Genomic DNA, 12,466 nt, shown 5'->3' with positions numbered 1-12,466 from the left:
GTGGACTCCTCCATCAGTACTTTTTGTTTTCAGTTACCTAGGAAGCATTCTATCCAGCTCGAGACAGAGCTTTTGTCTCGGTAGAAATAGGCAAAATCTACGAAAACTTGCTCTCATGGAGTCCTCTTGCCGCGTTTTGGACTGCGGTTATGAGCTGTGTTTCACATGGTCGCCTGCAACAGAGACCATGTTGAGGTTCAGTTAAGATGTTCCGTTTCTCGGTGTAATATTAGAGTGATTGATATGTTCCGTGACATTAAAACACATGGAAGGTAGGGAGACAGGTTTGAAATTTGATGCTTTGTTTTTGTCACTCTTCTTGAATACTGAAACAAAGTTGGCCTTATTTCATTTTTGGGGACTTCACCTTAGTTCGAGGAGGTCTGGTATATAAAATTGATTCACAGGGAGATTCCCTGTCTTGATTCTCGATCATGCCTTTAAGATTAGGCCTAGTGCTGGAATGATATCTGGACCAGTAGCCTAGTGAGATTGAAGATTCCTTAATGTTTCCCTTAACCTGGTGATGTGATTGTGATAATTATCTTGCATATGGGCGCGTGGACTGGGACCCCTTTAGTAAAGGTATGACGGTCTTTGTTAATGAAGGCTACCTTGGATTAACTTGACAGTTAACAATGTCTTTGTTTGTTAGAGCGCTACTGAGAATGGTACTCTTATTGTTACGTAGTGGCGAGACACCTGACGTATCTTGATTTTTGCCTATGTTGAACGACCATGTTTTCTCCTTGGTTTTTGGTAATATGCATATAGTCTCTGTGTGTTTTGTGTATGATTTTTTTTGAAAAGAATATTTCAGCTGCTTATGCCGTTTTCATCCTTAACGCTGCAAGATGATTTAGTCTTTTTTGAAGCCTTTCTGCCATGTTAGTTGACATGTTAATTGTTCTGTTGTAGTAGTCAGGTAATTAGTAGGACTTGGTTCCATTACGTTTTGTTTCCATTACGTGTGTTAGAGATTCACCTGGAGGGGATTACTTTTATTTACACTGTCCCGTGTCTTTGGAACATGGTGGGGGTAAGAGTGAGGTTGGGTGCGCACCATAAACCGGTTTAAGCTCCCCAGTGGTGTTTTCCAAGGCGGTGCCCAACTCTGTTCCTTTGTTTGTTCGTTTTGTCCTATTGTGTTGGCTTTGTGTTGTGCGCGTGTATGTGTGTGTTTGTGGTGTATTGGCTTTGTGTGTGTGCGGGTGGTGTGCACGTCTGCGTGCTGTGGGTTTCGTTTTGGGGAGGCTGCGTTTTTGGTGCGTGGCATTCCCTGTTTGACATTTGTCTTTGTTTTTTTTTAGTGCTTTGTAGTTCTATGTGAGATATGTTTGTCCACCATATTGTGAACGTTGTGAATCTGTTTGTTGCATCCATTTACTAGGCTTCACATTGGCTTTGGGATACTTATGTATATGTTTGCGCATTAAGGGGAAAATGATGTGAGGTGACTTTGAGGGAAAGTCAGTTAATATATGGTAAATAATACCCCCTACTCCCAAAAGCTCGAACTTCTTCTAATGTTCTTGCCGAAGTCTAATAGGTCCATCCACAAGCAAACGTGTGTGTTCGTCTAATGTAACATTTTATGGTCGGAAATGAAAATGGTATGATGGATTTCAATATGTTGACTCGAAGTTAAACGCAGAGGAGTTTGAGCTTATTTTTGGTTTGGACCTAAGCTGCTGTAAGGACACCTCCATAGGAGTCATCTTGGTCCTTCCAGAAGACGTTTAACATACTTCAGCTCGGTAGTGCTTTGTGAGCTACAAATATTGCATGCGTGCGAGGAGTTTGCAATCTGCTGTTGACATAGCCACTGAAGATGTATTGCATTACTCATTACAGTTGCTGCGAGATAACGCCATTTGACTCCCTTCAGTGTTTTGGATCATGTCATGCATGGCAACGTGTAATGGCCAGAATTTATACCGAGATGACCACTCAAGGGAAGAAGCATTCTTAACATAGTTTTAAGCTATGGACATAGAGTAGCTGAAAATTTCAGCTCAGAGATAGTTAAGTTATGGTAGCCAGAACTAGACATAGGGGAGCAATTCAGGTTTGACCTTTTGATAAAGAGATCATTAGTATGTTCATTAGTCAGTAGATTAATGTTGTTGTTTTCATTCCGGCTATATACTGACATTCAAATAAAAGAACTTAGTATCTAATCTTTGGTCTAGTTTTGGTCAGATAGTTATGTCAAATCGTGTCGTTCGAATTATCTTTGTATTACTGTATCTAATAGTTTTACACGAGTGATTGTAGCTATTGATGGATGTCTGCCATAAGTGACAGAACTTCAAATTGCTCTAACATGATCCCTGCACAATGGCTGTTTAAGTTTATACATATTTCTTTTAGCTTGATTGTGATGCATGCTTGAAGTTTATTTGAAACGCTAGATTGCTTCCCGAGAAAAAAAAACAGCACTAGCGTCTAATGAGGTGTGATCATTTTAAGAGTGTTTCTCCTGCAGACAGCACATTCTTGTAACTTTTGTAATTTCAATAGGTTTCATTGTTAAAATACTTTCCCCTATACTAATTAGTAGTAGCACCAATGAGTTAAAATGGAAAGTCTACCATATTGTCCACCGAAATGGAAGTATATAAAAGTTGCACAAATATCCGAGTTGAACTCAAGTCACTCAACGTTAAACTAGCAGTTTTTCTACTGAGGATGAGAAGTCTGCTAATTCATATCTTTATGGGGTTTCTTGCAGTAACTGTGTGCAACAGAACGGAACTATCTAACAAACCCGTGCAAGAATCCTATGGGCCACGTTATAAGTTTCATTTGAATCGATCACTCCCAACTTAAGGTATTGAGCTGAAACTAAAAGTTAACACCCGCCCACCTGCCCAGCGACATTCAGCAATCTAATAACCAGTTTGTTTCGAAAACCTGGTTGACAAGCACAACATTCTAGAGAAGAGAATAAAAATGGACAGAGCATCAATAAGAAATTACACAAAAATTAAGTACATGTTTTATTAGATAAGATACAGGTATCACAGATAGATCAATATTGCAGCTAAGTTTCAATATAAAACATGAACATTAACAATACTACATCAATTTATAGTCAAAACTTTATCAATAATCACATAACTTAAAACACATGGACGGACACTATCACAGTACAGGACCCCATATACAGTTTCTTTAAATGTAGATAAAACACTCTTTATAGCGTTGTATCTCACTATTTCCCTTAAAATATTTCATTAATTTTTCAACGAAATTAAGAAATTTTGTTAAACTATTCCCAACCCACTCGTTATTACAAATTAACATATAATAATGGTCAATTTCCTTCCCCATCCAAACCCCCAACCACACAGTCATTTTTGAGACAGATATATTCGCCACTCCCCATTGGTGTTTGTATTATACAAACAGAATAGTATAAATTCATGGAGATTTGTCATATTACTAAAGCATATTGTATTTCAGAGGCAGGTAAATACCTTATTGCCTTCTCTTTTCTTAGTAAACTAATGGAATCTTCATAATCTTTAAATACACTTAACGATATAACAAATATTATTTTCAATGCCTTAAAACTTTTTGTCAATAAAAAAACCCAGAAAAAAATGTCTTTGTAATTACACACAAATAAAACAGTAACATTCTTATAACAGCATTCTTCCAACAGTTCATGTATATTCAGACATTTATCCTCTGTGTAACATTATATCTGACAAAATAACATAACATATTACTTGTGAGGGACATGACATCATATATGTTCAGGCAAATAACCATTTTGACTTTGATTTTAAGTAACAAATCAGCTAAGTACATGTTTTCTTGAACATTTTAAGTATTTTCAGATCTAAACTATAGCTATTACTAAAGATGGTTCACATACCCAATTAAAAACTTTGTTTAAAGAGTCTCACTGGAAGCATTTGTGCCAGGTAATTTTGAAGTCCCAGGATGGATGACAGGAATACGGACTGGACAGGAAATTTGACCTCTTAAGTGTGACCTTGTCTCTGGAGCTAGGTGTGTGACCTGTTTTCTAATTTAGAGAAATATTTGTGCCAAGTGATATCCTAATTCCTTGATGATTGGCAGTGTGACAGATGGATGGACGCAGCCCATTTTTTTATGTCTTCTGATACAGCCCATTTATCCCCCATGTGTTGCCTGGTTGCGGGTGGGTGCTAATGGGGAATAATTTTATCAAAACGAAAGAGTTACGACACCTGGTATATGACTTAGTCTTCTGAGCCTAAAAGCTGGTTGCAAGTTTCAAAATGATAAGTATATGCGTTCCAATGATATTAAGGAAAACAATTCAGGACAGGACAGGGATGGACAGGACAAAGTGATTCATATACAACACCACCCAAACAAAGTTTGGTGTAATAAAACAACTCTCCTTCATACAAAAGAAAGCAAATGAACTTCATGCGGTGTAAACAATGAAACAGTTTAATATGATGTAAAATGACAAGGTCTAATGAAATGAAGCAATTTCTATATGACTGTAACAGAGGGTTATATAACAGCAACAACTATACCTTCCAGTCACTCCACGAGATATTCAACTCTTCAACATTGCTAGCTTATTCATGTAGTTCATTTTGTACCTAAGATTTATACTAGTGTTACGTTGAAAAAAAAAATCTGTCAAAACATTTTTAAGAATACATTGCAGTGACTTAATGAAGACATGCCCACCATCATTTTTAACATTATTATTTCAAAGCCTGATACTTCAAAATCTCGTCATATCACTTAATGGGACTGGCTAATAATCTTTCTCTTAAACTGAAGTTTGGTAATATTATGAACATTAGAACACGAGTCTTTGCTGTCAGTAACTAAGTTTCAAGGCCTACTTAAGAAATATAGCAATAATTTCCTGATAACTTAAAGTTTCTTTTTTTTTCTTTATTTTTGTATGATGTGGAGGTCCAGTTTAAATCCAGTAACAGGTTTGCTTTTGAACTGCATTTCAATTCTTAGAAAACAGAGCACTTCCCCAGGAGTTTTAGTACATGAGTAACTGACAAAACTTATGACAAGTTATCCTGTTTTTGTTGGTATCATCGGTGTTATTTGCTACTGTTTTAAGAAGCTATGTGCAGAGTCATGAAGAGTATCATCAATTAGCTAGAACCTTACTCTCAGACACGTTGTCATGGATACACTGGTGACAGTCGTTTCAGCCCACCTCTACGTACAGTATCCTCCTGAAATAATATTATACTTTTCTATAGTCAGTGCGTGTCAAAATGAGTTAGGTATATAGCAAACTTTTTAAAGTATTATTGAACATTTTCTATCTATAACATTGATAAAGAACAAAAACAAGGTTCTATATGAGGATAGTATGGCGAGTCTGACACTTACTGTAAAAGCAGAAATTTTTGTGAGGGTTTAAATTTCGCTATATTCATGAGGTCCCTCCCCACTCAAACATTAATCCTCATGTAAATATTAAACATTAGTATAATGCAAATCAAGCTAATCTCGCGATTACACAAACCTTCCCAAACATATCCAATGGAAACAGCCATAGGGTTTTCAAGGGTTACAGGTAATTAGGTGTTAAAACATCCATACAATTAATAGCGATCGATCTTTATGGTAGACAGTCTTAAACGCAATGCTTTACGCTGTGTAACTTTTATGTACACCCATTTTATTAAAAAGTCGAAACAAGCAGGTTAACTTTTTTTAAATTTCGCCAATATAAAACCTCGCAAACATACTCAATATCTCAAATTCATGAAATTTTGACCCAGCAAAAATTTGTGCTTTTACAGTAGTTTTACTGGTACATATAGCCTAAATTTACTAATCAACTGAAAATCTTCTAAACACTTAACACATGTAAGTTTTCTTAACACAAAAATGAGTCAGAAGCTGATGGTGTATTTTACAGTGTTACAAAATTACTATGAATTGTAGAATGTAATAAAAATAATCTTACCAGAACTGGGTAGCTGTGTAAAATTGTATTTGTTGATCTACCAAACCCATGCTCAGCTTCATTCAGCCGTAGATTCAAGCCCGCTCTTTCCTTACCCCAGTCACGAGAATTCTGTGCCAACTGTATAAACATAGAAAAGTCATCATAAATTAACACAAATTAAAAACAAGTTTCAATTTTCATTTTAATATGTTTTCTGAAATCAAAATTAGCACTTCATCACTCAAAAACTGGCTTTAAAATCTTTCTTACAAAATCAAATGAATAAATAAGACCTGAATCAGCACTGAACTGTTCTGTTTAAAGTCTTAAATTTTCTTTTTGAATAAAGGCAGATTGGGATGTTTTACTGTCATTTGTATATAGTTGTTTGATAAAGCAAAGGTGTGGTTGTTAAGATTTTTGCCATTTCTCAGCTTGTTTCATGCTCCATACTTTTGCCATTTAAGAAATAGTTCCATGTTTGATTATGCTACTTATAATTCAAGACTGTTTGAAGTCTCTTGTTGGTTGCTCCTGTCTTACGTTGCTCTGTTTGCAAAAATTATGCTTAACCTTTAGCCTGCTAAATTTCTATAATGGACAGGTCCTTCATTCAATTTTGGCAATACCATTTATTATTCGAAGGGGTGTTCACTGAAAATTTACTGACTGAATAGTGAACAGTGCATACCATGATCAGCCTGAACGAAGGCAAAATCACCTGCTGCCGACAGCCTAAAGGTTAATCAAAACCTTAGAAAATATTACCAAACATTGTATTGTCCATGACAACTCAAGTGTGGATTTACCTGATTTTCAAGGGAAGCAATCCTGCCCTCAGCTTTTTCAAGAGCTTGATAAAGTTCCATTTTCTCCAGGTCATCACCGGCATTTCCTCCACTGTTTCTTATCTGTATCTGAAATCATGAAATTTACATCCATTTAAACCCTTTCTTACTATAAATAATATTTTGTCATTTGCATTTCTTCCAAGTCACAGGAGCACTCTTGTTTTGTTTTTAATCAATTAATGATAATGTGTGTATCTCTTTTTGTAAACCAGTTTCAGGACTACCAGGATTTGTTACACATTTGAGTCATGTTGCCACATCTTGCCAAAGAAGATCTCATGTGGAAATAGCATTCACTTTCAAATGCAGACTTCTGTTGAGGAATTCCATGGCACAAGAACACTTATCTAGGCAGGAGATAAAATGTTGGTGTCATTAGGTAAATGTCCCTTTTTTTTCAAAGCCAACATAACTCTCAGTACTTGTTCCTCATGTTTTGCACTTCAAGTCTTTCCTAGACATTAGGTAACTATTTTTGCTATATTGGGTAAGTGTTTTTTTTTCCTTCCAGAATTTTTACCAAGCCAACTACTGTAAGTATTTTGAACAATGAAGTTCTATCACAATTAATGACACATGCGGTAGTTTTTGGTTTAAAAGTTTCACAATAACAGAATTTGTTCAAACTTTGTATATGAACACAATGTCATGTTAGAAACAGAATTATGAAATAAAATAAATCGGTCACCATGCTTGTTTAGGAGTTATCTGCCCTTGAATAAGCAAATTTGAAGAAAAATCCAGTTTTAAGGGCAGGTAACTCCTAAACAAGCACAATGACCTATGATTTTTTGCATTTTTCTGTTTCTAACATGAAACTGTGTTCATATACAAAGTTTGAACAAATTCTATTTTTGGGAAATTTTTGCCCCATGTCTCATACAAGAAACTGCAGCACGTGTCTTTAATCAATTACTAGTACTCACTCTGAGTTCATCAATTTGTTCTCTCAATCTTTTGTTTTCCTGTAACAAAACCTCATTTGCATCTTGGGAAGCTTTGTCTGTAAAAAATGTAAAAAAAGAAAGTCAGAATCCAAAATTTGCAGAAAGACATTTTTTGTGTCATGTTTTTAACTATTTGTTGCCATAGCACACAGATAAGAATTCTACAGATGGACATCAGACAGATGGACAGACAGAAGGCAAACCCTTAGCCCACACCTGGTTTTTCACTGGTACGGGACTAAAAACTTAGGTGCCGTATTATCACTGCAATTTTTATTATATTATACCTGATTTATATAGAGCTCTTTTCATGATAAACATGCTCAAAGGCAATTTACATATAAAGGCAGCCATCCAGGATGCCAAATTCATCCTTTACTAGTACAGACATAGAGCGATCAGACCAAAGGGTCATAATGAGAGAAAGTCCTCAGAACACAGAGAGAAATCCATAACATGTAGGCCTGTCTCAGCCTAGATCTTTGCAAACAGACAATCTGGTTCTTCAACCAGCTCGCTGTGTAACACTGATACACACAAATCCAGCTTTCCTGGGAAGAACTAGTACTGGCTTCATAGATAGGTGGGAGATGTTTGAGAGCATCTCAGAAATTTCCAGCACTTGGACCAGGAGTCAAACCCCAGACCACTGGATTGACAGTTAAACACGTTACCATCAGACCAATGGGCCACCTCTAAAAATGGGCAGGACCTCCAACTAAATGCAATCCAACTAAATGGCTGGAATACATGCGGAACATTGATCTTGGGTAACGTCTCACCAACAACAGAAAACAACAAGAGATATCAGATGTCAGAGATGTTAACACTACCCAGTAAGGCCCCCTATATACAAAATATTTTACCTTTGTAGTTAAAAATCACATATAATATACAATGTATCTAACAAAACCAATTACAAACTTGATTTATTTTTTTATTTTTTTATTATTTTTTTTTAAACAGTCTTTAGAAATGTATATATAAATCTAAAGTTATGACTTAGTGTCACAAGTGTTACATTTTACCTTTTTGATATCTGCCCCTTTCTCTATGATGTTTTTCCAGAACCTTTTCCATCTGGGATATGACATTTTCTTGTTTTTTACAAGCTTCTTCAAGTTTTTTCATCTTTCTCAGTTTGTCTTGTAACCTCTGTATAACCAGCTGTTGACTTGCATGTGCTTTCTGTATCTTCAGGAATGCTTTTTCTTGGTCATTTTTCTAAAATTTAACATCAATATCAATTACGGCTTACTTTGAAATTTCAGAATAGTTGTCATCTGAGGGATTTTGAAAAAGCTTAGATACCATTTTACCCCACTTCTGAATTTGGAATACTGTGAAATCATTAATATTTGTGGGGGACTAATTTTCGTGGATTTCGTGGTTGACTCAATCCACGAAATTTAATCCAAATGAACAAGTAAAATTCCCATTAATTTTATGTTCAAAAGTTGATATCCACGAATTCATATCCCCACAAAATTGCCATTTGACAAAAACCATGAAATTTATGCCCATGAAATTTAATGGTTTTACAGTATACTTTATAAGAATTGTGGAAAAGTTTGCGATGTGGAAGTGTTCATGATTTTTGCGATGTGGAAGTGTTCATGATTTTTGCACATCAAGAAATTCATGAAAATATCAGCCAGATTGAATTTCAATGTTCACCAAAGCATGTCATTATAGTCAATTACAGATAAACAAACTAAGGTTTTGGCACTTCAGGTTTCGACAAATTGCAAATTAATCCCACTCATGAAATATTTGGATCTGGCAATTTGTGAAGTTTTTGACACGCAAATACATCAACTTACACAATATTTTTTGTGGCACAGTACATGACCTTGTGATAAATATTTTCAGATTTTGTTACATTATCAGAATACCATCAGAAACGTAATAATAACTAGAATAAACACTTACTTTAATGAGTTCATTTTGTACTTTCTGCAGTCTGTCCTTGTATGTCTTGAGATCTACAGTCTGTGTTGACAGAGAATGCTTTATTGCCGCTGTAGGGAGAAAAATAGTTAACCATCAGACAGGACTAACAAAGCAAAAATCTATAGGTCTGAAGATGTAAATTGTTCCATAGAATATTTCATTTATTTGCACTTAAACACTGATTGCATCAGGTCACAAGGGGAAGAGGAAAATGCTGAAGTAATTTAGTTTCCGACGTTCAAAACATTGAACATATACAGGAAATGGCCAGAGACCACATGGCATGCTTGAGAGACCAACATTCTTTGATCTCTGAGACAGTTTGTTGTTTGATTTAATGTCACACCGACACAATCATATGGCATCTTTCCAGCTTTTGACAGTGGAGGATCTCAAATGCCCCTCTAGGCATTATTTCATCACTGGTGGGCATCTGGGTAGAACCACCAAGCTTCCGTAGGCCAGCTGGGTAGCTTCCTCACATGAAAAATTCTATACCCAAATTGAGACTTAAACCAACATCGGTGAGGGGTAACGGTAAGTGATTTGAAGTCAACGAGCTCAACGACTCTGCCACGGAGGCCCTTAAATCTGAAATAGTTGTTTACCTGACTGATATTCTCATTAGAAAAGTTTATGTTTTGCAGAAACTGTAGCCACATTTATAAAAACCTAATAATGAGCTGCACCATGAGAAAACCAACATAGTGCATTTGCGACCAGCATGGGTCCAGACCATCTTGCGCATCTGCGCAGTCTGGACAGAATCCATGCTGTTCGCTTTCAAAGCCTATTGCAATTAGATAAACCGTTAGCGAACAGCATGGATCCTGACCAGACTGCGCAGATGCACAGGCTGGTCTGGATCTACGCTGCTTGCAAATGCACTATGCTGGTTTTCTCATGGTGCGGCTCATATGGTCAAAAGTAAAAGCTCTACAACTAATTCAAATTTAGTTGTCATTTCAGCTTAGAACTCAACAAAACATACGTTAACAACTTACCATATCTAGAGAGTACTTCGGCTTTAGAAAGGCCATCAAGTTCAGCACTATCCACCATCAATCTGCTAGCATCGTTGTAGTGTGCGAGGTCACGACGAAGATTACTGTTGACACCCTCGAGATCACGCAACTGAGTTCTCAACGTAATTATATCTGAGCCCATCTTGTGTACAGCCTCTCTATGGTGTTGGAGGTCCTTTGATTGGTACTCCAGCAATATCATTGAGTTCTTGTCAAGCTCTTCACCATCATTCCTAATTCCACAAGGTAAATAAATTCCTTTCAATCATGTCAAAGTTATCAAGTTATCACATTTAGTTTTTAAAAATGAAGGCAAAACAAGACAAAGTAGTTCAATATAGCCAAAACATAGCATTGTTTTGTTTGTATATATGAGCTGTGTCATGAGAAAACCAACATAGTGTCTTTGCAACCAGCATGGATCCAGACCAGCCTGCACATCCGCGCAGTCTGGTCAGGATCCAAACTGTTTGCTTTCAACGCCTATTGCAATTAGAAACAAGAGCACCGCCTTGCGGGTGCTGACGCTCATCTGATTTTTTTGTGTAATAGAAATATTGTCCTACCCATGATTTTCTAAGTCTAAAAAGGGCCATCATTCTTGCAAAAAGCAGGATAGAGTTATGTTTCTTGATGTTCAGTGTCCACTTATGATGGTGAAAAACTGTTGCAAGTTTTAAAGCAATAGCTTGATAGTTTATGAGAAAAGTTGACTTAAACATAATACTCAACCAAGAAAATGATTTTCTAAGACCAAAAGGGGCAATAATTATAGCACAAAAGCCCGGATGGAGTTATGTTGCTTGCTGTACAGGGTCAGCTTATGATGGTCAACAAGTGTTGCAAGTTTCAAAGCAATGCTGTGATAGTTTAAGAGAAAAAGTTGACCTGAACATAAAACTTAACCAAGAAATCTGTATTTTTCTAAGTCCAAAAGGGGCCATAAATCTTGCAAAAAGCAGGATGGAGTTATGTTTCTTGCTGTACAGGGTCAACTTATGATGGTGAACAAGTGTTGCAAGTTTTAAAGCAATAGGCTTTGATAGTTAGGATAAAATAGCTGACCTAAACATCAAACACTTAACCAAGAAAACTGAGTTTTCTAAGTTCCAAAAGGGCAATAAATCTTGCAAAAAGCAAGATGGAGCATGTTTCTTGATGTACAGGGTCTGCTTATGATGGTGAACAGTATTCAAGTTTCAAAGCAATAGCTTTGATAGTTTAGGAGAAAAGTTGCCTAAACATAAAACTCTAACCAAGAAATCTGATATTTTCTAAGTACAAAAGGGCCATAATCTTGCAAAAAGCAAGATGAGTTAGTTTCTTGATGTACAGGTCTGCTTATGATGGTGAACAAGTATTCCAAGTTTCAAAGCAATACTTTGATAGTTTAGGAGAAAAGTTGACCTAAACATAAAACTTAACCAAGAAATCTGATATTTTCTAAGTACAAAAAGGGGCCATAAATCTTGCAAAAAGCAAGATGGAGTTATGTTACTTGCTATACAGGGTCAGCTTATGATGGTGAAACAAGTATTCAAGTTTCAAAGCAATAGCTTTGATAGTTTAGGAGGAAAAGCTGACCTAAACATAAAAACTTAACCAGGCAACGCCGAGGCAGACGCCGACGCCGACGCCGACGCCGACAACCGCTCAAGTGATGACAATAACTCATCATTTTTTTTCAAAAACTCAGATGAGCTAAAAATGTTTAATAGCGAACTGCATGGATCCTGACCAGACTTT

General features: G+C 36.3%; 1 protein-coding gene across 4 annotated transcripts in view; it reads right to left on the bottom strand.

Moving 5' to 3' along the window:
* Positions 1-2,989: 2,989 nt before the first annotated feature.
* The window catches only part of LOC123565058 (coiled-coil domain-containing protein 33-like), a 49,957-nt gene continuing 40,480 nt past the window's right edge, over positions 2,990-12,466 (bottom strand). For all 4 annotated transcript variants that reach the window (XM_045359063.2, XM_045359062.2, XM_045359065.2 and 1 more), the window contains 7 exons: positions 10,700-10,953; positions 9,675-9,763; positions 8,771-8,966; positions 7,722-7,798; positions 6,754-6,861; positions 5,963-6,082; positions 2,990-5,219 (listed from right to left, as the gene is read on the bottom strand). In XM_045359063.2, coding sequence (XP_045214998.2) covers positions 5,166-5,219; positions 5,963-6,082; positions 6,754-6,861; positions 7,722-7,798; positions 8,771-8,966; positions 9,675-9,763; positions 10,700-10,953 — 898 coding nt within the window. In that variant the 3' untranslated portion in view covers positions 2,990-5,165. The remainder of the gene's footprint in view (positions 5,220-5,962; positions 6,083-6,753; positions 6,862-7,721; positions 7,799-8,770; positions 8,967-9,674; positions 9,764-10,699; positions 10,954-12,466) is intronic.

This window comes from Mercenaria mercenaria, chromosome 2 (genome assembly GCF_021730395.1).
Source record: "Mercenaria mercenaria strain notata chromosome 2, MADL_Memer_1, whole genome shotgun sequence".
NCBI lineage: Eukaryota > Metazoa > Mollusca > Bivalvia > Venerida > Veneridae > Mercenaria > Mercenaria mercenaria.
This window is presented reverse-complemented; position numbering and strand designations above follow the sequence as displayed.